We start from the raw sequence: 25049 nt of genomic DNA, 5'->3' as shown, positions 1-25049 counted from the left end.
CAAGGTATGTCGGAAGAAGAATCGCTATTTTGGGGCGAGTTTTATGAAATAAACCTCCTCCTCAAAGACCGATGGGATTTTTGACGTGGATGGGGGAGGGGTGGTTGTATCCCAGCCTTGCCTTCATCGGGTACTGCGCCAAGCATGTCCTCCGAAGACCTGCAAGCGCTGTACCCCGGTTTCGAGCTGAGACGCGGGGGGGTGTTGACGGGATGTTTGGTACTTTGGCTGCGGCCCTGTTGTTGATCAGGTCATCCATCTCATCGATACCCCTTTACACCATTTTTCTGTCTATCTTTCACAAAGGAAAAAACGATACACCTCCAGTCAATCTCTCTGATAGCTATCCAACCACATCATGTCGTCACTACCCTACCGGCTTCGGTCTTCTCTTGCGAGTCCTAGCCCATCTATCAGTGGAGCCGTTGCTGGCGGCAAGTTTGTAGCCGTAGGTATCGACTTCGGGACCACGTGGGTTTTTGCAATAGGTGAAGACAATACCTTTGTGTGTACTAACTTTGGGTTCATGTCAGATACTGCGGTGTGTCTTGGGCCTTCTCGGAAAGTCCGGGTGATATTCATGAAATCACAGAATGGCCTTCCGAGTTTCACTTGAATGCTGGCGAGGACCAAGTGCCTACTCAATTTGATCTCGCATCAGGGAAATGGGGGTATGAGGTCACACCGCAGATGAAGCCCATAAAGTGGTTTAAACTCCTTCTGCTCAAGGACCAGGATATCATCCGAGACGAGATCCGAAATTCGCGTCCTCTAAAAGACGCCCAGCAACAGATAAGAGCACGTGGGATGACTCCTACCGAGGTTGTGGGCTTATATCTCAAGAAGTTATGGGCACATACATATAAGAAGCTGGGCGAGATGTTAGTGATTGACAACCTGCCACTTCGGGTAGCCATCACTGTCCCCGCCATCTGGCCTCCCGTAAGTTGTTTAACATCACCCAGGACGAGCTTGGGTTTACTGGTGCTAACAGAAGCCAAACAACGTAGTATGCAGAGCAGGCTATGAGAGAGGCTGCCAAGATTGCTGGCATCACCATCGACAGGGACATTGGCCCCACAACGCTCGATTTGATTCAAGAGCCAGAGGCTGCTGGCCTGTCCATATTTCTCGACCGCCGAGACTTTCCTGAAATTCAGGTATGATATATCTCGAAGGTTTCAATGGTTTGGTGAGCTGATTGTGCCTTTCAAGCCCGGAGAGTCATTTGTTGTTTGCGATGCCGGCGGAGGAACGGTTGTAAGTTTGTTCTTTAACTTGGCTTTCGCCAACGTGGCTCCTGGCTAATAAAAGGTATTCCAGGATGTCATTAGTTACACCGTCAAATCCCTCAGCCCGTTTCGCATCGGAGAGTGCGTCAATGGCGACGGTGAGTGCCCTGTTTAGCCAAACAATCATGATCAATACTGATGCTTAGATCTAGGGAAGCTTTCCGGGGCTTTCAAGGTGGATGAAGCATTTGCAGCCTACCTGAAATGGGAGATAAAACTAAAGCTGGATTCGCTCGATACTGCTGAGCACAATCTGTTTGTCACCAAGGACTGGGAGATGGGTGCAAAGCGCAGTTTCACGGGGAACCCTCAGCCGCCGAGGTTCTTTCTGACCCCCCCTACAAAGGCTTTTGGCAAGATAGACAGACTCAGAGGCAAAGGGTCCTTCTCTATCAGTCGGTGAGTGATGATGTTTCCATCCTAGCCTTCCATCAACCATAGCACAATTTCCAAGACAGTGGCTAACCAAATCATTCTTGGTATATGGCAGAGAAGCAATGGCCGGGTTCTTCGACCAGTCTCTGGTTGGGATCCGCTCCCTGCTCACGGAGCAAATCAAAGGTGTTGAGGTCCAAACGGGGAGAAAACCAAGGGTATGAACGTGGCCCTGCATTGCCATCAAGGTGAGGTGTTTGCGGAGCTTTGCCAATCTAACATGTGTTGACTAGAAAATCCTCCTTGTGGGCGGTCTTGGTGGCTCGCAGTACATCTACAATCAGCTTGACAAAGAATACGACAACAGCCTAACTGAACCAGGAATGACGAAGGAGAAGATCATTCTGAGACCATTCGATAAAGCGTAAGTGTCATACACCATAACCTTGACTCGGAAATGCTAGATGCGGCTAACAGGATGGGTTCTTTAGCTGGTCTGCTGTCGCCCGCGGGGCGGTAATTCGACTTCTTCAAGACAAAATGTCAATGCTGTCAAGCCTCACCCCCAGTCAGCATCGTGTCATTTCCCGAATTCCCGAGGTCGTCACTCGAAAGGCAAGATACAGCTACGGCATTCAGAGCGAGGTGGCCGTGGCAGCCCTGCGCGACTTCGATCCAGCTCACGACCGAGTGAAGCGGAACCCTGAGAAGACAGAGGTCACACGACGCATGGACTGGTACCTGAAGAAAGGCGACGAAGTGAGCAAGAAAGAGCCCGTCCTGTTTGGATATCACCAATACGCCACCAAGCAGACGGCCCAATCGAAATGTGTATTTGTCATCGAGTACAGCCAGTCAGACATACCTCCCAAAAGAAAGGATGAGACCGTGACGGAGTTGTGTCGGATTGAGTGTGAGTGGGATAAGCCTTTTGAACAGTGGAAACCGGTGGGCAACCTGGCAGATGGGTGGCGGAAGTTTGACGAGATGTCACTGGCTATGAGATTCGGGGGACAGCCTAAGTGGACGATCCAGGTGGGTTCCAAGCAGGCGGAACACGATGTGAAGGTGGAGTATCAGAGTTAAGGCAAAATGGAGTCAACATCTTGGTGGGGAAATGCCTGGCCAAGTGGCCAAGAATGGTCTGATTGGCTTTCACGATGCTAAGAAAGGAGTTTCAGGGTCTCAACAGGATTGGCGTAATGATGTGCTTCCAGGTTGTGCCGGGTATGTATGTATGTGCTCGTGGAACATCATGTCTTCATATCAAGATTCAATATTCAATGTGGCCAAGGCAATCAAGGTGTTGTAGAAGACGGGAAGAGGCTCTTATCTGGCCTAGTTTTACCATCTGTTGGGCGCCATGCACAAATTCCATGCAGCTTCTGCTCTCAATGGCACACTACTGACGCATTTCGTCTCTCCGGATACCTTTCTTGGGTCATGTTGGTTGTTGAGGTTACACCAACTTCCGAATTCAGCAACCAAGCGCGGTTGCCATGCAATGCCGATCAAAGCACGAAACTTTGGCAACTGTCAGGTAAGCACACCTTAGAGTGACTTACAAACCAGGATGAAACGAGCAACTAGTGTTAACAATGAGGTTTTCTACTCTTCCCAGTGGGGATCCAGTAAATACTGGAGCCCTGCAACTTGTACAAATAGTCAGTGATCCCTTCCCAATGTTCTGCGGCCCGTCTCTTTACATCAACCTCATCTTACGCCCACATCTATTCGGTTCATTGTTTCAGGGTAAAAATGCCTTTCGTTCTGATCACTGGAGCCTCTAGGGGCATTGGGGTGAGCAATGTCAAAGCCATCTTGCTGATTTTGGTCAAAGGACTAACCCGCCATACCTCACACAGTACGAATTTCTTCGTCAGTACTCAAGTGATGCGAAAAATACTGTCATTGCACTTGTCCGCAACAAATCTGCCACAGAGAAAAAGGTGTCTGAGGATGCAGTCCTACAAGGGCGACCGAACATTTACATCCTACAAGCTGATATCACCGATTACAATGCGTTGAAGGTACGAATGAGTCTGACAATATTCGAAGAGAGACGGCAGATTATTATATTGCGACGATTGACGCTAATGAATCACATCAGCAAGCGGCTGCCGACACGGCTGAGATCACGGGCGGGTCTCTGGACTACATCATTGCCAACGCGGGTCTTGTGCCAAAATTCGACTTGTTTCTACCGATTGGCGAACTGTATGTTCTTCAGACTTCACTTATAGGAAATTCTTTTCTACTAACACTGCAAAACAGGGGCAAACAACCGGGAGAGCTCACCAAGACCTTCCGCGAGGCCTTCGAGATCAATGTCATTGGCAACGTCCATCTTTTCAACCTCTTTCTCCCCCTTATCCTCGCCGGTCACGTCAAAAAGATTGTCACCATAACATCCGGCCTTGCTGATAACTCCTTCACCAATCAATGGGGGGCCACTCCCGGTGCGTTGTATGCTGCGAGTAAGGCCGCCATGAACACTGTTGTTGCCAAGTTCAACGCGCAGTTCAAGAAGGACGGGGTTTTGTTTCTGGCTGTCTGTCCCGGGCCAGTGGAAGTTGGACATTATGACGGGGCTACAGCGGATGACCTAGCTGCCGTGGAACCCCTCCTGAGTATCTTCAAGGAGTATTCACCTGGTTATGAAAGGCCAAAGGCGCCAGAGGTTTCGGTGAGAATGATGCGGGATGTTATTGAGGCGTCAAGCTTGGAGAAAGGGGATGGAGGTGCTTTTGTCTCTCATTATGGGAACCAACAGTGGGTGTAGAGGGAAGCCTCCAAAGTCCAGGGGGGCGGGTAGGACGGCAATGTCGGATGACATCATATCACATTTCTGATAACCTACCTTACTATACTCCGCAAACCATCAAATTTCTTTTCTGAGCAAGTATCTGAATAACATCGTACAGTATTCCAACTTTGCAAAACAATTCGTTGGGTGACTACAAGGTCGTGACGTTGAATGGCGGGTCATGACAACATCGACTGCTACGGGGATAAGCACCCACACAAAATCAAGTTTTGCACATGTCAATAATGCAACGGCCAGTGGAACGCCAAGCGCGTAGAAAGCTGGGAGGGATAGTTATCACTCAAATATATATATGGCTCAATGTAGCTTAAGTGATGGTCCCTCGAAAAGTCCTGTCTTCAGACCTTGACCATCGCCTCCCGCATACAATTCAATTTATCAAGCCTCCCAACTACGTGCAAAATGGCAAACACGAACAGATCCAATGAAACAGGGTTGTTAACCCGATGGGTTCCTGATCGCCTCAAGCATTCGCGTCTTTACCGCTGGTTCCTCCGCCTCACGCGCGTCCTGCAATTCCTCTCCTCCGTCATCTCTCTTGGCATCTTCTCTCAGCGCATGTACAAGGTATACCGTCTGGTCAACTCGATCAAAACTCGCCGCGGAGTCAACAGTGCCATCGGGGCCGTTGAGGGCATCCTTGCCGCCGCCGTCCTATACACGCTCATCACGACTGTCATGGCATTTCTTCTCAAGGGAGGTGGTCCCAGGTGGCTCCGCTGGCTCTGGGTTCTCTTCGATATCTTGTTTGTTGGCGCTTTCATCGCAGTTGCTGTTATCACATCTCCAAACGGAGGTATGGCTGGACCAAGGCACTGCTATGACGATAGAGATGCGGCAGACGCGGCAAACGTAACTGGTGAGACGACGACAGGCGATGATAGCTGTGACTTACCTTGGGGAACGTTCATCCTGGCTATCGTCAGCACGTGAGTTACTCCACAAGAAAGTCCCGAGGTCCACACGACACTGACAAGGAAGAAACCAGGGTTTTTCATGCCATTACAGCTGCTTTCCATGAAGTGCGCGACATGTATAGCAAGCACCACAAGGCGGGAAGTGACGGGCATGCCATTGCGACCCACCACCAGCAGATGAGGCACTCCGATGGTGTACACCACGGACCTACCGTTGCAAACGGACACCAACAAACGCATATGGGTTATAGCAATGGAAGGCATGGTACCGCTAGGGTTTAAGGTTGGTTTTGAAGGGTAGTGCAACTGTAAAGGGTGTGGTGTTTTTGGCTGTATAAACTCCAAAAATGTGTAATCAAATGAACGAGTAAATAATCACTTGATTCAGTTCATCATGGGGGTTTTCAAGCTCATACTGCTGCTCACTCTTTGTCTCACTAGTTCTCACATGACAGCAGTGGTGTCCGGGGTGCGTTGTATTTAGAACCCGATGGTAAGCCAGACTATGATCCTACGCGAGCTAAGAATTTCTTGGGTGGCATCACCCGACAGAATGGGGGTCAGCTACAGGACTCCCTGCTGACCTCCCAACAATGACTCTCCACACACACTCAGAGAACCACGCACCGGGACTTGTCTCAGGGCACGAATGGCCATCAACCTATAAATCAACGAAATGTAGATGATTTGGAGGAGACCAAACCGAGGGACATTTCTTTTTTTTTTTTTACCACTCACCTATATTGTAAAAATATGGCACAAACACAGTCGGTCTTTGCAACTGCATCGCACAGCAAACCGTTTGTCGCTCAAGTAGCAGATGCCTGCCGACATTGTATACGCGACTTGGACTTTGCAGGTATTGATGGCCCGGACCTGCGAGAAGCTAGCTACCGTATGTAGTCATATTAGGACTGGCTTCATCTTTTAGTCTACTAAACACATCCCATGGCCGCAGTTCTAGAAGATATCGACTTACAACTCCGCGTCCTGGAGCTGTACCACGATCAGTATTTCGACGATCCAAAATGGAGACACAATGCTGTTGCAGGCTGTCTCAGTTCACTCCTTGAGTATTTCGATACTATGGCATTGAATAACTGCGACGCTACCGTCAGCCAAGGCAACGAATTAAAGGCGTTCAAAATGCGGGTGAAAAGGGGCCTTTGTGACTTGAGAGAGCAAGCAAGAAAATTAGACAAAACACTCGGGTTTCTTTCAGGGTTGGTGAAATCTTCTGGGATCCCCCCAAGCGTACAATCAAGCTAATGGGAGATCAGACCTGAGGAAAGTGGAGGGTTTCCACTGCCAGATGCAACGAATTCTAGGAATGTGCCTGCAGGTGGGCTGACTTTGCTGGCTGTTGGTTCGTGTCCACTATTTCCAGAAAAGAAAGAGAATGCATTGCTGACAGCGGAGGGCATAGATGGTGGAGGCGTTCGGGGACTGGTCAGTCTTCGAATCCTAAAAGCCATTATGGATGATGCCAATAGAGAGAATGGGACAAGCAAAGCAAAGACGCCGGCGGAGTGTTTTAAGCTTGCTGGAGGAACAAGTACGGGGGGCTTGATCTGCATTATGCTCTTTCGATTAGTGAGTTTGCTATGCGTGACAGAGGTTGGCTGAATGTTGACAAACCACACCGGCTAACACATTTTACAGAGCATGTCGATCGATGAAGCGATAACGGCGTACAAATCATTGTCACAAACCTTGTTCCAGCCCAGCTTCATCTCTAAATATTTAGGCGGTGCCTACATCAGAACGATGTTTGGCTTATCTTGGTACGAGGGCTCGTCGCTCGAGCATGCAGTCCGAGACGAGGTCGTTGCTCAGGGGCTAGATCCAAATGCTACTTTGCTGGACCACAGCTCTGTGCCAGGCACTGAAGGGTGTCAAGTGTAATTGACTTTCCGTTCTCCCCTTGCAGAAAATAGCTTGCTGATGAAAGAAGCTTTGTCACTTCCGTCAGGTCAAGGGACAACTTCGCTCTTCGCTTTCGCTCTTACAGATTTCCCGATGGTTCACTGCCAACATACAGTTCGGCTACCATCGTTCAGGCTGCTCGCGCGACATCGGCGGCGCCCTTTTATTTCCCCCCAGCAACGATAGGTAGGACGGAGTTCTGGGATGGAGCACTAGCAAACAACAATCCCGTGGATGAACTCTGGGCTGAGAAAAGCCTGTTGTTTCCCCGCTGGATAACAGATAAGCCGGTTGTCAAATGTGTGCTGAGTCTGGGAACAGGAAGATTTGACCCTTCGCGAAAGAAGCGGAGCTGGATTGCGTCACATCCTGCCATCTCCAAGGGAGCGCAGCTGCTGGAGAACCTGACCAATGTCGAAAACGTGCATCGCAGATTTGACCAGCTGATGAGGGCCGAGGGAGTGTGGTACTTCCGGTTCAACCCGCCAACCACAGAGGATGTTGATTTGGCCGAGTACAGAGAGGAAAAGCTGGCTGGGTTGGAGGCCGACGTGGAGAGGTATCTGGAGAGGCCCCATATTAAGGTAATGCTGAGGCTTTGTGCTCAATTGCTGGGCTGATGCTGCAGCGGGAGGTGCAAGTAGGTATTGATCGGCAGAAATGGAGTTGCTCCTTCCCACCTGTCAACCGCGCCCTTTGACGTCACCAATCGACTTAAATAGTTGTAGACCGAATAATACCTACCCAACAATAAACAACACAGCGCAAACTGGCACAACATGGACTCCGACATCAAGCCCTTCAACATCAGCATTTCGGATGCCAAAATCACCCAGCTGCACCACAAGCTGGAGCATGCCACTTTCCCCGACGAGACACCCTTGTCCGATGATTGGGCAGGTGGTGTTGCCCTCAGTGACATCAAGCGACTGGTCAACTACTTGAAGGGCGATTTCGACTGGCGCCAGCAAGAGAGACGGTACTGAACCGTGATTTGCCCCAGTACACAACAACAATCCATGTCGATGGTTTCGATCCGCTCAAGATACACTTCGTTCACAAGAAGGGCAGTCGCCTGGGAGCCATTCCCCTCTTGTTTTGTCACGGATGTGAGTCAACTGCATCGGCAAGCATTCCCCACTGACTTGTACCTTCCCATAGGACCTGGTAGCTTCATCGAAGTGGCCAAAATTCTCCCTCTCTTGGCCAATCCGGACAGTCAAGATCAGCCGTGCTTCGATGACGTTGCTCCATCTCTGCCCAATTTTGGCTTCTCATCTGGCCCTTCCAAGCCAGGATTTGCGCTCGAGCAGTACGCAGAATCTTGTCACAAGCTGATGCTCAAGCTTGGGTATTCAAACTACGGTGCGTTCCCCATTTTGGTTTGTCTGCACATGCGGCTGCTGACAGCCATCCCATAGCCACACAAGGAGGAGACTGGGGTTACGGCATCACACGTTTCATGGACATCAGATATGGTCCTGCGTCGTCGTCCGCGACCAAGAAATCTGGAGCCGTCTTGGCCAGTCACATCAACCACAACCTAGCCGTTCCTCCTTCCATCAGTACCATCCCACAGCATGGGTCCCTTGTGTACCTCAAGTATCTGTTTTCCACGTACAGCAAACGAGAAAAAGAAGGCTTGGCTCGAACCCACCGGTTTTGGGAAGAAGGTGCCGCCTACAACGGCCTCCACTGCCACAACCCAACCACCATTGGCATTGCTTTGAGGGACTCGCCTGTGGCCTTGTTATCGTGGATCTACGAGAAGCTCTACGACTGGACAGACTCTTACCCCTGGACAGACGACGAGATTCTTACCTGGATCAGCATCTACCAGTTCGCCAGTGCAGGGCCCAAGGCTGGCTGCCGCATTTACTACCACTCGGCAACTGCCAAGAAGGTGGAGGAATACAATCCGGGAGTGAAGCTGGGCGTGTCAACCTTCCCAAAGGACTTGTTGATGTCGCCAAGCTACCACTATCGGACCTTGGGTCCGCTGGTGTTTGAGAATTGGCATAACAAGGGAGGCCACTTTGCTGCTTGGGAAGTTCCAGAGCTCTTGGTTGAGGACATGAGGGTGATGTTTGGTGGCCTGGTCAAGAGTGGAGAGATAAACTTTCCTGGCCCGAAGTAAGCTAAATATAATAAAATGCATTTGAGATTCCGATTCTCACCAACGCCCCTCGTTCTCTGCGTGCGACTTCGTGAGCGCATCCAGTCTCCACACATCGCATACCCAACTCCACCAGCCTCCACTTCCAAAACCCTAACTATACACGATTCATGCCTGCTCGAAATCACGACTACACACAAAAGTAGTCAGTCCTAGCCGATTTCCATCAATTTATCCAAGGTCAGATGGCCGAGCGGTCTAAGGCGCCACGTTAAGGTATCAACCTTGATTCCACTCCACCAAAAGAGTTCCGTGGTCTCGTAAGGGGCGTGAGTTCGAATCTCACTCTGATCATTTTAAATTCTGTATATTCTTTGGCATTGTTTTTTTCTTTCCAGGTAAAGGCTACCTCTGATATTGTGTGCTGTAGTAGCGCTTTTCTTACATGTCTGTCCGTTGCCTGGGCAACTGTCAGGGGGGTCAGGGGCCAGCTGCCTGTGGCAAAGGCATGATGACATACCCATCACTGCTAGTTGCCCAATGATGAAATTGCGGTTGATACCCAGGCAATGATGTACATTGTACTGGCATTAAGAACTCAACTGAAGCCCAAACTGGGCTCTTGGTATGTGGCATTATTGCCAAGCCATGAGATACCGGTATGTGAGGAATCACATTCACCATGTCATACAGTTCAGCACAGTGCCTCGATGAAAACAGATACATTTCGACTTTGGCAGGTTTGAAGGCTGTAAATTGCCGGCGGTCGTTTGTTGTTGATCGGCTTTGTGTGATCGACATCCGCCACCGTATGCATATGCACGCCGAGAAAGTTGACAAGGACCCTGAATTCCATAAGATAACGTTGAAGGGTCCACCGATGATCGGAGCTATGACATGTTCCCAATGTACGATGAAATAATCGAACTAGAGGATCAGCATCCGTGTTGTTGTGTAGTCCTATCAATGGCCCACTCAGCCCTCGATGGCAAGAAGATTGTCAGGAACTCGGCAACGTATGAGTCGTAGAGCCCGGTTCCATCAAGAGCATGGAGGCCTAATATAATCATGTAGCAGACGTAACATGCAACGGATGGGAGCAAGATCGTCGTTCGTATAAAGAGCAACGTACTATCATGGTGCATTTGCAGCCATACTGGAAAAGTGATGTTGAATCAAGTATCGGCCGGGGATCCTACCACCTCGTACTACTCTACGACCTGGGGCTTGCGGCTTTTGCACAAGACTTTTTTCAGGGCTGGTATGATGTCTTAAGGAATAACGTACACGCCATGTGAAGTGATCGCCAGCCAACATGGTTGGTATGTGATATCAAGCTAGTCTTTGGGCAGTTTGATGCATCATCATAACGACACAGAGTCTTCGATAACTTTCCAGACTTCTGAAGTTTGTCACCGGCTTCTAGTCACGGCATACTCAATGGAACCCAGGGAGTCGGATCATTCTGTGGGAGCAAGTTAGGTTGGGTCTTTTCCACACCCCCAAGACAAAAAGGTACTGGATACATGCTTGGCCCTTCAGCAAGGGGGAGGTGTGTCGGCAAGACAGCTCCTATCAGTCGCTGGAAGGTAGATCACACCCATACAGACTGCATCAACGTAGCGTGTTTTCAAGATGCTAAACTATCTACCGACAGTTGGCGAGAGGCCATCACAGCATTGCGCGGCCGGACTCTGCGCTCACCTACCACATTCATCTGCCTTACTGAATACCGATCTGAAGACAGATGTAGGCTTTTGTCCATCATTACAACCATCCGTCCTGACTGCCTGCCTATCTTCTTCAAGTCTGTGCAACCCAAATATTTCTTTCCATTGCTGTTCTGGGAGCATCTGGATTGTGCTGATATCGTTTGTGCACCCCAAGCCATCCCACCGAGCTGTCCCAACACCACCCTCTGATCTGCAGCCATGCTGACCGGTAATAACATTGACACCACCCCAGACCACTGTGCAACTTTCGAGCCTTCTAGATCATCCGCCTATCGCACATGGTTCCGCTTGTGTGTCCTCGACTCGGTGGGGGGGGGGGGGGTCCATCGTCTGAAACAGCACAGCGAAGACCGTCATATCTAGTCCATACCAACCTCCGAACTAGCACTACCAAGGTATGCGGTCACTCCTCAAGAAGATCAGGACTCCATGAATGTCACGGGCGGATGTTATACGTCAAGTGCTAGGTGTGCCCCTCCCCGTGTGTTTGTGCCAACGGTTCGCGTTTGCTTCTTGACGACAATCCCCTATATATCCCAAACTAGAACCCAAACAGTTTTTTTGAAAGACGCAGCCAAAGCTCCCTCCACGAATGCCTAACCCATGTGGCATTTTTCTAGCAGGACTCGTGTGCCGAAACGCAATGAATTCGTTGAGCAACTTTCTGTTTCACAAGCCCAAGAGTTCCAGCCATGGGCTACCAGCGGATAAAAACGGCTTCTTTGCCTGCCTTGTGCAACTATTCCTGCCGCCGCCAACGTCTTTTCCCCTCCCGTTGGGTCCTCACCACAGGGCGGGCAGGCGGGAAGATAAGGCTAGTTCATGAGGTGCGACAGTTGTCCAAAGGGTGGCCATCCAACATCCCTTCCACTGCTCTCATACTTCAATTTCTTGCTCTCGCAACCGGGAGCAGCACCCAGACCCAAGCACTCGTGTAAAATGTATCATAAATCATCATATCATCCAACCGCCTATGCAACCACGACCCCAAAAGGAAACGCCTCCCTAGACGTCTCCACCATGCTACACCCCATCGAAAGATATCTCCGTGAGTCTGAGCAGGCCTGCTCGCTCATTGGCTGAGAGACCTAAACGCCATGGCTGCCCGGGAGGAGGGAGGCGAGCCAGGGAGGGCAGGGTGCGTGTTAAATACGTACAATGGGGGCGGACGCGAGAAGAAGGGTGTCAACGCTTGCGGGGAAGGGTGTAGGGTGCAAGTTGAGGAGGGAGTGGCGTGGGTTTACACACCAATGTAGGTCAAAAACCAAATATACTGCGTAGAAACAGGAAATAGAGAATGATGGTGGGGACTGGGGAAAATCATGATTTCCATCTTGTCTCGCCGTCACCCACAACGCGGCGACCCGTCTCGAGTCGGACCCTTGGTCAAAAGCAGGACCCTGAAAGGGACCCTGAGCCGACCCATCCAGATGTGTGGAAGTGGTGTTCACCAACTACACTCGCGACGAGCCATTGGATGACAAGCTTGCGCTATGGGGGTAGTCAATCAAGTCCTGGAATTTCTGCTGCATAGTTGGGACGGTCGGGTATTTCTTCCCATGTTTTTGTGCACCACAACAGAAAGGCGGAAGTTGACAGAAACCCAATCCTTTTCCCCAATGCCGCCCACCCTTCATCAGCTCACCGGCCGGATCTCTCCAAATCATAGGCTCAGAGCGTGTTACTTGGCGAATATGACTGAACCGACCGGCAACAGATCGGTGAAAGCCAGACTGTGGTGTATATTCATCGACCGGTGGACCGTCATTTTGTGTCTTCTGGCGGTGGTGTGGGTGGACATGAACGGTCCCTATGTCCTTTGCCTTTACGGCCTGCAGCCAACCATGGAGCTCTCAGGGGGAGGTGGTGGGTAACAGAAGCGTCAATCTTGCAGCATTTCTCCTGATAATAGCATGAGAATCTGCACCCGTCTCCAAATGTGTACTTTATTGGCCAACCTATGTTGCAACGGCGAGATGCTTGCACAACCACCGAAATGCCCAGGCCATGATGGCCGTGAGTGCAACTGGCAGGCGGCGGGCAAGTCCAAGACATCCAATGCAAAGTAACCCACCCCAGTCCCCAACGCGCCTGCAGGAGGGTGGGAAGTACAACCGCAATCCCACACACCACACACCATCTCAACCATCCTGCACCTACAGGGAGGGGGGCCGTATCCATAGCTTTCCTTCCTACCCTCTTGTCTGAGTTTCCTTCCTACCTTCTTGTCTGAGTTCCGGGTGGGTTTTTGGAGGCAATGCAGACAAAAGGATAAAGATTGCCGACTGTCGCATCGGATCTGTGCAATTTGATAGCCTCCCACCGTTCGTGTCTGGTGTGTCGCTTCACTCTTCGCTGTTAATATAGCAGGCATGCAGCGCAGGTCGCACCTCGCAGCGCGAAGGGCAGGCCGGACAGCAGGAGTGCTGCAGATATGCAATGCGGTCCATCAGTTCTCATCATCTTCCTCAAATCAATCAACCAAAAGGGTGGCCAAAAAGTGCCAAACAGGATTGCAACCCTCCCTTTCCCTGGGCCTATCTCAAGCCCTCGAGTTGGCATGCGAAAGGAAGATTGCACGAATGGCATTGAAGGAGATAACGAACCGTCCTTACTTTATACCCTTTGCTTGCCGAGCTGTTAAAGAAACATCGGCGAAACGGGACGGATGGAGGAAAAAGAAAAAAAAACCAAAAAACCAACGTCGGATGGCCATGCGGCAGCGGCTGAGTGACTGAAAGAACTGTGCCGCGCCGCTGTCGGCACGGGGGGCGGGCGAACCTGCCCAGCGATCGATCTGACAGGGTCCGGATGTTGTCGCCCTTAACCTGGCAGACCCTTTAGCGACAAAGAGAATGATGAATACAACAGTGTTGCTAGGCTAAAGCAAAGATGTATCTTGGGCGGAAATGTAATGAGTGTTGGGTCTTGCCCGGCTGACCGTGTTGGCGATAATACCTTACAAGTGATGAATGAAATTGAGGGAAACGTCTGGAGCATGCCTGAAAGAACCTTGAGAGGCTTCTTTGAGGCGCGATAACACCATCCACCTCACCTTCCCAGCTGCGGCTAGGCAAAGTCCACTTTCTTGTGTAAAGCTGCAGATCAGACCACTTTGGATATCATGCCATTGCCAATGCCATGCCGACCCGGCAGCAAAACAGCACCGGCAAGTTTTGCATCTGCAAGTACGTACAAGACACTACACATCGTCTCGGCCTTTCATACCTATGAGGATACCGTCAGTCGGATGCGGGCATTGTGTGCGTCCGGCTCATACACTAGGCACTGAATCTTGATGGAACGGCCGAGATATCCGGCTCTTCTGTTGTTACGGGTCTCGGTGGTTCTCGGGTGGTGGTTGGCTTTTGGTGGCTCCAGTCAGTTTTCCACTTGTTACAGCAGTGGTCAAGGAGGTGAGCCACTTGGTGGGGTTTACTGGCACGACTGGGTCTAACCACCAAAGACTGTTCATGGAGTGACATGCTGTGTTGTGCTGCTGGCAGCATCGAGGGAACCAGTGGAGGGTGCATGGGAGGAGAAAATTCAGCTGGTTTGCAGCGGGTCTCTACTGCATGGTAGGATCGTTAGTCAGACCTAGCCAAGTGGCAGCCTTACTTCTCTCGTATTAGATGCGCCGAATGTCAAATCTGTTGGTGAAATCGCCACTTTTGGTATGCATTTACAAGTCTTGGCTGGTTACAAAATCACCGACCAGCAGGACCCTCCATTTCACTCTTCCAACAAGAAACACCTATGTACACTAAGTGCAGTGACAAAAAAGCCACCAACCAGGTGCATATGGTGGCGTTGAGGTTCAGAAGGGTGCATGCAGTGAGGTTATCGCCGCAGAGCGGTCTGACCGGCGCACCGGTAGATAGGAGACAGTCACATTGCAACCAGCTTGCAGTAGTGTGACTCTATCACACAAAAAGTCTTCATCCTCCTTCAAGGCGCGCCAGCCTTTGTGCCTTTCCAGAGGTTGAGGCAAGAGCATCTCGAATTGGCGCAGTGGGCCCCTTCGTTCTGTGCACCAAGCGCCGCGTGTCGAATCGTGGGAAGGGTGGGTGGGTGAGTGGAAGCCGAAGGGCTCTGAATGCCGGACGGGCCCCGGAGGTGACGGCTGGCGATCTTGGCCCCACCCGGGAGAATCCCTGGTCCCGACCTCATCGGCCTTCTGACATCCCTGAACGACCTGTCGATGGTCTGGATGTCGTGACAGCGGGCTGGCCGTCTCCATATTGCTGCCGACACGCCCCAAGGGCAGGGTATGTCGTACATAATAGTAACGCCTTTGTAGTATGGCATCGGCGCTTTTCCTCTGGTGTTTTCCACTTGCGAGTCCGAGAGCTGGATCGTTGGACATTGTCTCTGCAGAATTTGAAGGATCATCCTGGGTTCCCATTACAAAAAGGAGGGGTCACGATGAGGGGCCCCTGATTTTGCCGATGCAATCCCCACCATGTATTGGGCCAACGTCCTGTTAACATCGTGATGCTGCTCTCAGCACAGTGCAGGATATGCGGCGGAATTTCGACGACTTGTGTTCTGTTGAAGCTGATTGTCGACCTCATGCAAGTCGGTGCATGAGGGTATTATACGGGTTATGTAATCGTCGTCCAAGAAAGTTGGCGTGGAAGCCATTCCCACTCTGGTGCTGCAAGACTTCTAGGCGTAGGGGACCGTTGCTTTGCAGAGTGCCAGAGAATGGAGGTGAGGATGTTACGTCCTTGTGCTGCCGGGGAATCTTGATGGTGGCGTCCTCTTATGTCGCCTGAGCTGTTCGTTGAGGACGGCATTGCTCCAGACAAGACACAACTGGCCCAGTTGTCTACCGGTAGAGAACTGCACCAATGGATGCAGCGTCCAGCGGCGGTTTGAGGAAGTAGCAAGGTCGATTCAGGACTGGACTCAGGAAGCCGAGTCTTTCCAAGGTTGGATGCGGGACACCGGTCAGGAAAGCTGCTACTTGAATCGGGGACGAACTTTGGAGTTCAGGGCGGCACAACTTGAACCATCCGGCAGAACTCAAAAATGGCGTGTCGACGGAGTTATGAGCCGCCCTCAGCCTGATGCGTAGGCGTCCCCAAGGCCATGCAGGTTTTTGAACTTCCGTGCCAACGAGCGAGGCCAACTATCGAAGCCTTTCTTCTGCTCGTAGGTCAGTAACTGGGTTTGCATTCTGAGACGATACCAGAACCAAGCCCATCATACTTACCGGTGCCGGAGAAGGTCCCGACCCAGCTGTCTGGGCAGCTTCATGAGCACATTATGGATGCTTTATCCCGATCAATGTCGAGGGCTCGTCATTGACGAGTCTTCGCAATGACGAGCCCTCGCATCAATGCCCCTTTCAAGCACACAATTTCAAGGTGAAGTGAACAGCAAAAACTTCACCGCCATTCTGCTGGGTTCCTGATAGGGCAAGTCGAAGCGCCAAAGTGGAAAGCATGGCACCTAATTGGTCGGTGTGTGGCGTGGGTGCTGGTAACAGAGCGTCACCGGAGGGGTGACAGAGAACTTCTCAATACCTACTGTATTGATGAAGGATGATGTGATTTTCTCATCACCTCGCTTATCTTACCCCGATTGCGTCCCAAGCCCATCAAACTCCGGTCTAGGTAGTAGATACAGCTTACAGCCTCTCCAGGTTGTTGTTGACGGCAGTGAGTGGACTTTCTGAGCACGGCTGAGCAGCGTGGGGTGGTGCAAGGGTTTCCTCGGTGTTGCCCCGCGGCCAGCGCTTCCATTTGTTTTTCTCTCACTCACCGACCTCCCCATTGATGAATGAGTTCATCCCTCACAATGGGACGCTAAGAGATCACCTGTTCTCGCATCACTGCGGGCAAGCGGCGCGGCGCGGCGAGTCGTCGTTGAGGGAAATCTGCGCCATCTGAAGCAAATGTCTTCAAGAGGCTTGCGGTTGCGCTGAAGTGGATCGGTTACAGTCCAGACTCTTAAAGTCTTAATGATCTGTGCTGTTTGGGTGGATATAACATACAACCCCACACTTTTTGTGCGGGGGGTGGGGGGTTGACAACCCCGCGGTTGAGGATGGCTCGAGCTTTTTCTTGCAAAAGAACTTTGAGCAGGCTACACACCAGATCAACACCGCCGTCTGAGCTCAAGAAGGTATCGCCGGGCACAGCAACGGACCCGAGGCCTGGCTTAATACGAGCCCGCGCCAGTAAGCACAAAAGGGGATGCTCCGTACCTATGACAGGTGCATATATCAAACACATCCACAAGGAGGGGCTGGGTGCGTGGACGCGAAATTTGAGACTGCAATGGAACGGGGGACAGAGTTTTCACAACACCTAGTAGTGCACAGTAGTGTACATACAGTAGAGAGAGGCCCCTGGGATCGGAAAAGTCGAGCTTCTCGATGTTGCTCCAGAATCACCGATTTTGCGTGCCTGCCGAGACAAATCAACGACGTCATGGAGCAAGGGATTGGATAGAAAGCATGGGTCTTGTCAGAGACCATGCCTCTTCCGGCCTAGTGCTAGTGCCAATTGCGTGCGTTCTCTTGGCTCGCTTTTTTTTGGGAGGAGCCCAGGAAGCCTGAGCTCCAGTTGCCGTGCTTGGCTCAGAGCACGAGGTGCCGAGCCCCTGCCTCCGTCTTGTCACCGCTTTCATCCGTGAACTCCGGGCCCGAATACCTTCACAGAAATGCCAAACCCCAAACCACCAAATCAAGGTTTTTGCAGCTCACGAGACCTATGAACCGGGGGAGGGGGGGGGGAAGATTACCCATGTGGCATGAAGACGCAGACCAATCTCTTCTACGAGCCGTCTGGGTCCTGCACTTTGCGAGTGAACGTGGGATGGTGAGTAATTGTGTGTCCAGCGAAATCCAGCATCGGGATTGTTGTTCCGAAGGGTCCTGATAGTGTATGATGAGCGTTAACCAGCCTGCTTACTGCCGGCCTGCCTGTAATAAATAGATGGCGATATCGATGGGTGGTACGACTGGGACAGAGCCCATGCCTCCGCCCGAAATCCGGATATCGTTTCGCGATATTTGTATGTACACTCATAGAGAACTTGATGAAGCTTAGGTGAAGAAAAACCCTTACGCGTATTTACAGAGTTCTCTCTTTCAATGTTCGACAGTGGCCTTTTCTTGTCCCATTGGCGGTTGGTGTCAACTCCTCATGCGAGCAATGGTCTGGTCTTTTCAGCATGCAACTCAAAACTTGGAAAATCCCCTGTCGAGCCAAAAGACAAGCAATTTTAATCGGTGGGCAGACTGCCTACAGGGGCAGTCTTAGACACAATGAGGACCAATCCTTTCTCACCGGTGCGTGGTGGGGGATCATTGGGATGTGGCTCGGTCGACACTTTCTGCGACATCCACACCATCATTGACGCACAACAGTGTTCTAGCAAGGAACTTGCCGCGCCGAATACAGGAAGAATGGCACTCCAGTCCGTTGGCGGGCCAGGAGAAAGAGGGGAAGCTCGATCCCTTGGGCACAATATTTGGCAGCTGCAGACCGGACCTACCGAATTTCACGAGCCGTCATGCCATGCCCATGGCATTGCCAAAAATCCCATCCAGTTTGCTCCTACTACTGAAACCGGCAAGGCTTGCCATTAGGACTGGGATATGAGTTGGGGGCCATTGTCAAGTAGAATGAGCTGGAGAGATGCCCGTTGTCGATCGAAGAGAGGGTCGGGGCAAGACCCTTCCCCACGGAGAAGGGGACCCTGACTGCCTAGATCTTGCTCCGTGTCAGGTCTTTTATGACGGACGGAGGGGAAATGAAAGCTGCCATGAAGCTATCTTTTGGACGCTTTTCAGACCATTGCCCATGGTGTCCGGCATTGCCTACCGTAGGTACACTCGTGCTCTTTTTCTAGCGCGACACGGTCGAGAGAGTACATGCCGTTTCAAGTGATTGAGTGATTGACATTACTATTTGGGGTGGGGGGTGAATATCCGATGAGGGGCCATCCGAAAAAGCGGCTTCCGATGTGTGCGGGAATATGTAGCAGCGGAAGATATGGGAGATTGAAACCACATATCAGAATCACTGACCCACCAATCTGTATCGTGTTCTGCTGAGGCGTTTTAGATTGTCGAGAAAGGAAAGACGGAAGAGCTACTGAATTTGATGAATTGATGGAGGTAAAGATAGAAGCGAAGCAGTTCCCCGTGCCCAGTGGACGAACCACTCGCCTTTTCACCTCGCATCTAGTTGAAGTAATGCATGAATGAAATGCAAAACATGTTTCCCGGTAGCCTGCGTAAAGGCTTTTGCCGTAGGAGTGCATCGGGATGTCATCGCGGGGATGGGGGTCGATGCTTTGACAGGAGTTGGAGGTGAGAAATATCCTCCAAAAAATCAAGATGGCACCGTGCGATGATTGCGAGCGCAGCACTGTCCGGGACAAAGCAGTTGGCCAAAGCTTGGGTAGCGCACATGTGGCTCAGGACATCATCCTCTTTGATTGGTCAATGGCTCACGATAAGAGAGACAACCTGAAAATGAGCATTTGCCGTCACGGCAGGCAAGCCTCTCGCTTGGCAATAACGTTTGTAGGGTTCTCTGTTCTCTGAGGTGGCTTGCCCAATGGGTAATAACCCGACAGAGAGAGTACTCTGCGAAATCCATCACTCCTCCGATTTACACTACACGTATACGTGTACATAAACATTCGTGGGCTTCTTGTCTCATAAACCATCTCACAAAGGATTATCACAAAGGCACACCGTACTGGCAAGTTTCTAGAACCATGCAGTGTTGGCCTGCCGTGTCTCAAATTTGCTGAAACAAATCCGCAGTCGGCATGGCATGGGTGTCGCAAAAGCCACAGCAAAATAGGAACCACTGCCCAGAACCAACACAAATAATTATTTGACCATGTCCTGTGCCGCCACTGGCGTCAGTCAGGTGCTGTCCGCGCCGCCACCTGGTAATAACTACTGGACCCAAGCATCTAAATTTGTTGTTGGGTGACTGAGTTCGGACTCCCATGAAAAACCGTTCAATTATCTTGCTGATGTTCTGGGTCGAATGCTGGATGTTCTCCATTGCTTGCCTTCCCCGCAAAACTCCAACTCTACCTACCCCGCCTTAACTGATGCAGAGCTGAGTTGTCGTCTTGCCATTCCTCCATCGCTCACACATACACTGCTACCGGTCCACTCTTGGTGCCCAAGCATTGCGAAAACCAAGTTCCTGATGGTATGATGGCAGTTCTAGGCTTTTGCTCACGGCTCGGGTTTTGCCATGGGAAGAGGACTTTGTTCTTGCCCAGGGAATGCCATTGCAGGTCTGCCTGACGTGAGATAAACAATGTAATAAGGCAGGCTGGATATTCTTTGTCCGTGCAGATGTGGGGCAGATGGCGAATGTCTGGACTGTTGGGGGATTGCAGCAGAGACAAGGTGTGACACGGGGGTGTGGGCGGCATGGGATGTATTATACACCGCAATACGAACGGATACGGGAATACAGGGTTCGGATGGGAGCTGCGATAAGAATTGGTCTTCGGTGAGAGCCTGGAGATATGCCAGTCTCTCCGGCAGAAATTGCTCTGCCTTTTTTCCTGACCGATAATAAAGTTTCACTTATCGTTGCCAAGAGAACCATCTCGATGCACGGCATGGTGCTACAGAAGGAGGCTGCATTGGAGACGCGAGTTGTCTGGATGCAGCAGGTCAGTTCTGCAAGAGAAGGAATCTATCTGGACGATGGACGATCAACTTGGAAGCTGCTACGTTCGGACAGCCGTGATGGAAAACAAATTTGATAGGAGGCGTGGGGGTAGGCTACGCAGAAAATGGCAAGAGCCGCGGAGGTGCTTTGATAGTGGCATCCCCAACGTCAACAGCTGTGCCCTGGTTGAAGAGATTTTTTTCTTGGTCTGTTTGTCGAGGCTTGTGCCATCGCTTGCTTCAGATCCAGGCAATTGCCCAGGGTGCCAGGTGAGTTGGCCCATGCAAGACACAGGCCTCCCTGGCACCGGCTGACATCGCAAGAGGGTTTGTGTCGAGACCAAGCCGTTGTCTGTGCCAAGATGACATTCGAAGAACTATTTGTCTAGCCAATCACTGCACCTGAATTCATCGCAGGCTGATAGCCCAAGCCTTGGCATATTTTTGGGGAGTTAGGAGAAGTCTCCGAGATCCAAGATACAATCCTCTCCCGCACTGTGCAGAGGGAAGAAGAGATTTTAACGATTGATGGTTATGACTATGACAACCTCGTCTTCTCCACCGGGGCCAATGCGCTATTGTTTCGAGGCCGCTTGATGTTGGAGAGCAGCGTTCTCAACACTACTCTAGAATCAGTCCTGTGGAGAGTTCAACCGACGCCGTGTTTACGTGGACGTAGATACTTGGACCGCTCGACCCCGTTGAGCCCCTCTCAGGTAGTTATGCACGGGGAGCTGACTCTTGGATGGCTACTGTATGCAACTCAACCTCCCGCATCGCCAACTAGGATCGAGATTCGGGCCGCGATGGAGATGGTGTTGACAGATCTTGCCAGCCTACCGACCAGTTGGGCTAGGGGTTCTTCATGGTCAGAGGAGGATGGAAGCGGGGAAAGTCTGGAGCAAAAGAATTCGCTGTTCAAAATACAACCTGCATCTCATCTTTGAACAACTCAGCTCCAGGCCGCTGCGCAGAAGTTGCAGGATGGCATCATGCTCCGGCTTCGTGGCGGGACCCTCCGGGAGCAGAGGATTTCGGTGAGTTGTGCAGTTGAAGAGAACGGAACAACTCCAGGATTCAAGGGTCACAGTTGATTCCTGGGCCGTCACGCCGTCAAAGCCTCACCTGGTGGTCGAGACGATGAGGGGGAGGCGCATTGAGGGTTCGATGAGGGTTCTAAGTTGCTGCGCAATCGCCGTGGCGGGGCCGTTTCCCGCTAAAAATATTTTCGTCAGGCCAGATGGGGGATTAGCGCCAGCCCGGCATCGTTAGGCAATGTTGGCTGTTGGCCAATCGCCGATTCATCTCACATCAGAGCTGGTTTCTCCAACGTGGGCTGAGAGCCGTCTGTCGTTGGATGGGCCTAACTTTTGGGAATCGCATTTCAATTCGAACCCCGCCTGCTGGACGGATACACGATGAATGACCGGACCACTGGAAGGTGCTCGTGGGCGATGCAACAGTCGCAAAGAACAATGCAAGAGACTCGATGTTGGGCTGCAGGTTGAAAGCTGAAGGAGCTCTCTTGAAGCCAGTATTTGTGGCGCGGTAGACATTCACGACATTATGTCCGAGAACCTTGACCTGGACCCCCACATCGCCTCTTCTGCCGTTTATGGAAACGCGTGTCCTGGACTCCCCTCAGTGAAACAATGACAAACAACAGCTGGAGATGCTGCTTTGGGGTAACCTGGAAGTCCAGGTGTTGATATATTTTATTCTGACAATGGCTGACGTTCATGAAAGAAGATAGGGCAAGCAACGGGCAAAAAGAATTTGTGCGAGACAAAATGCGGGCGTGGCTTGCAGCGCCTCGTGGGCCAGAAAGAAAAAACATTTGTCCAGTCAAATAAATGCAAGGGTTACTGACCGATACGCCGTAAAACAAACAGTTTGTTGGCATAAGGGCTCTGAGTGGCTGTAGCAAGCGCGAGCATTTCACCGACGTCATTGTACCGTACAGCATGAATGTATGCCAAGACCAACACAGGCGAGTTGACAAAGCATGGTTTCATCCCCCCACAGCGCTGTTGTTGACTTGTTGTCGGTGTTTGATGTTGGGCAACGGAGATGAGCTTCTCTTCTTGCCGCTGATGTCGATGGATGAACAACGTGAGCAATAGGCTCGAGGCAAACCCAGCGGTTGGCTGGGCCACCCTGCCCAAAGCAACATGGCAATGTCCAGTCCATGTTTCATACTGGAGCTGTTGACAAGAGAGATGCCCGACTGTGGACGCTGGCACGGACTGCTTGATACTCTGTAGCGTAAATCCATGGATGTCTTATCTATCGACCTTGCCTAGTATAGGAGATAGTAGTAGGCGGCCTGTCGGTCACGGTGAGAGCCCGTTGCGTGCTTGAACTCTAATTTCGACGCCGTCTGTGCTCCCGCGAAGGCGAGTGTCGGCCGGCCGAAAGAAAGAAGAGAGGGATGAGGCAGTTTTATATCAACATGCTCACTGATAGGACGAATGTCTGAGGGTTTATCAGCAACCATCCATCTCTGATACGGCTGGCCGGCATCGGGAAGCTCCTGGACGCTCGGACTCTGGCTGTGAACGGCTGCTCACTCACACAGTGTACATGGCAGGGATGCTGGCCCTCGCACCGGGCAGCAGCTGCGAGTGGGCCGCCAACTCGCCTCGCCATCGTCTCCACTCCCGCCAAAAATTGGAAAGGCTGCATCCCTGCAAGCGCAGGCCTAGAAGTATCCTGGTACCGGTGAGCCCCCAGCGTCAAACACCATTCCACTTCCCACTCACTCGGCCCACGCCTCCCTGGCCCCATTGCATCCGGTCACTTTGACTTCCTTGTCAACGCTTACGATTACTCCTCCTTCACCATCGCCTCCCTCGTCCACCACAACCTCACCATCTCACCTCTCTCACTCTCTTTTCCTCCTCTCTCTCCCCCTCCCCTCTCTCCCTCCATCACGACCGCCCGCTCGTGTCGCCCATACCACCTCCCCTCTCTTCAATTTCTGCACTGTAGCGAGCTGTGTCCCGACCAGAAACCATTTTCCGCCCACCGACCATTGCTCATTTCCAAGCCTGTACATTGGGCCACCTTGAGCGTCTTGGCTGGTTCGGGCCCAGCGCTAGAGGTACGATCGACTTCCAGGTTGGTGGTTGTGGGTGTGTTTTCTTGGCCCACCCCCCCTGGTCACCTATCCCCCGTCCCAGTCCACCCATTCCACAGCCCCATCATTCAAAACTGGTGCAGCCCGCTGCTCCAGTCCAACAGTCTCATTCCTCTCTCTCGCTGCAAACACCAGGCCTGTGTTTACTTTTGACAACATCCCAAGGCCTGCCGTTGCCTTCCTCTGTCCAAGGTGGCCTACTGACGACGGTACAATACTAGTCGCCATCCTTACGAACGTGCCCCTTGCCTCTGCACCAGCCGTCCCCCATTGTCACCATCTCAACTTCGACCACTGTCCTCAAGTCGAACCCACGAGGCCGAATTCAACCTTTTGCCAGTACCGAGGGCTGGCATTTAAGGAGCCGGACTGCCGGAAACAGACCCAACCCCGACAGCGGCCGTGTCCCGGACAGGCATTTTGCATTCAATTTAGCATTCAGCACACGCTCTCCCATCACCTGCCAGTTGCTTGCTATACCTACCACTGCTGGCCGCCCCCCGTGTCGACCTTCCGACCCTCCGGTCATTTCTTGCTTTTGTCAACAGCATCCGTTTTGCAAACCTGTGACAACCCAGGCAACCCACGAGATTGCCGACACCACCAACGATTAAACCATCCTCCTTTCTTCCCTGCACATTCCCGAGCGCCAGTTCCGTTGCTGAAATATTGCCGGAATTTCTTGCCTCCGCCGTTGGTTGTGATAAAGTGGTAAGTACTTGGGTGCCGGCGAGACAAAGAAATGCCGGTCGAAATCCCCCCGATCTGGCTTCGAGAACCTGAAAGAGAAAGAGTCTCGAGAACGCCATCGAGACCCGGACCAGCACACCATCTTCTGTCCACCTTGTCGGTGCTTGGGTTCTCATAGCCTTATCTACTGGTGCTATCAGACTGGGTGTGCACAGATCGCTAACCTTATTTTGACATTAGCCTTTTACTTTTCTTGCGGGCACCAGACCATTCTCTCGGCACCAGGAGCAGGCGATTTTGCCTTTTTGTCCAGGGCCTGAACGGGCTTTCAAATCGTCGTCCTTGCATCGGAACATCATAGCACACA

General features: G+C 51.6%; 5 protein-coding genes across 5 annotated transcripts, besides 1 other annotated feature; all 5 read left to right on the top strand.

Annotated features, from left to right (window-relative positions):
• Positions 1-516: 516 nt before the first annotated feature.
• PODANS_7_4940 (uncharacterized protein) lies at positions 517-2753 on the top strand (the record flags this gene model as incomplete). Its single annotated transcript, XM_001907476.1, has 8 exons — positions 517-942; positions 1044-1161; positions 1223-1260; positions 1324-1390; positions 1445-1691; positions 1747-1885; positions 1961-2091; positions 2159-2753. Coding segments are annotated over 8 exons (1761 nt in total), but the record flags the coding sequence as incomplete, so codon positions are not given.
• Positions 2754-3672: 919 nt separating this feature from the next.
• On the top strand, positions 3673-4449 carry PODANS_7_4950 (uncharacterized protein; the record flags this gene model as incomplete). Its single annotated transcript, XM_001907475.1, has 1 exon — positions 3673-4449. A coding segment is annotated over one exon (777 nt), but the record flags the coding sequence as incomplete, so codon positions are not given.
• A 447-nt stretch (positions 4450-4896) lies between these two features.
• On the top strand, positions 4897-5427 carry PODANS_7_4960 (uncharacterized protein; the record flags this gene model as incomplete). The annotated part of the gene is made up of 1 exon (XM_001907474.1): positions 4897-5427. One exon carries the CDS (start codon positions 4897-4899, stop codon positions 5425-5427), a length of 531 nt encoding a protein of 176 aa, XP_001907509.1.
• A 2689-nt stretch (positions 5428-8116) lies between these two features.
• PODANS_7_4970 (uncharacterized protein) lies at positions 8117-9474 on the top strand (the record flags this gene model as incomplete). Its single annotated transcript, XM_001907473.1, has 4 exons — positions 8117-8269; positions 8341-8450; positions 8509-8702; positions 8759-9474. 4 exons carry the CDS (start codon positions 8117-8119, stop codon positions 9472-9474), a joined length of 1173 nt encoding a protein of 390 aa, XP_001907508.1.
• Positions 9475-9692: 218 nt separating this feature from the next.
• Positions 9693-9807, top strand: a tRNA (tRNA-Leu).
• An 11082-nt stretch (positions 9808-20889) lies between these two features.
• Positions 20890-21242, top strand: PODANS_7_4980 (uncharacterized protein; the record flags this gene model as incomplete). Its single annotated transcript, XM_001907472.1, has 2 exons — positions 20890-21123; positions 21180-21242. 2 exons carry the CDS (start codon positions 20890-20892, stop codon positions 21240-21242), a joined length of 297 nt encoding a protein of 98 aa, XP_001907507.1.
• Positions 21243-25049: the final 3807 nt, after the last annotated feature.

This window comes from Podospora anserina, chromosome 7 (genome assembly GCF_000226545.1).
Source record: "Podospora anserina S mat+ genomic DNA chromosome 7, supercontig 1".
Classification (NCBI taxonomy): Eukaryota; Fungi; Ascomycota; class Sordariomycetes; order Sordariales; family Podosporaceae; genus Podospora; species Podospora anserina.
This window is presented reverse-complemented; position numbering and strand designations above follow the sequence as displayed.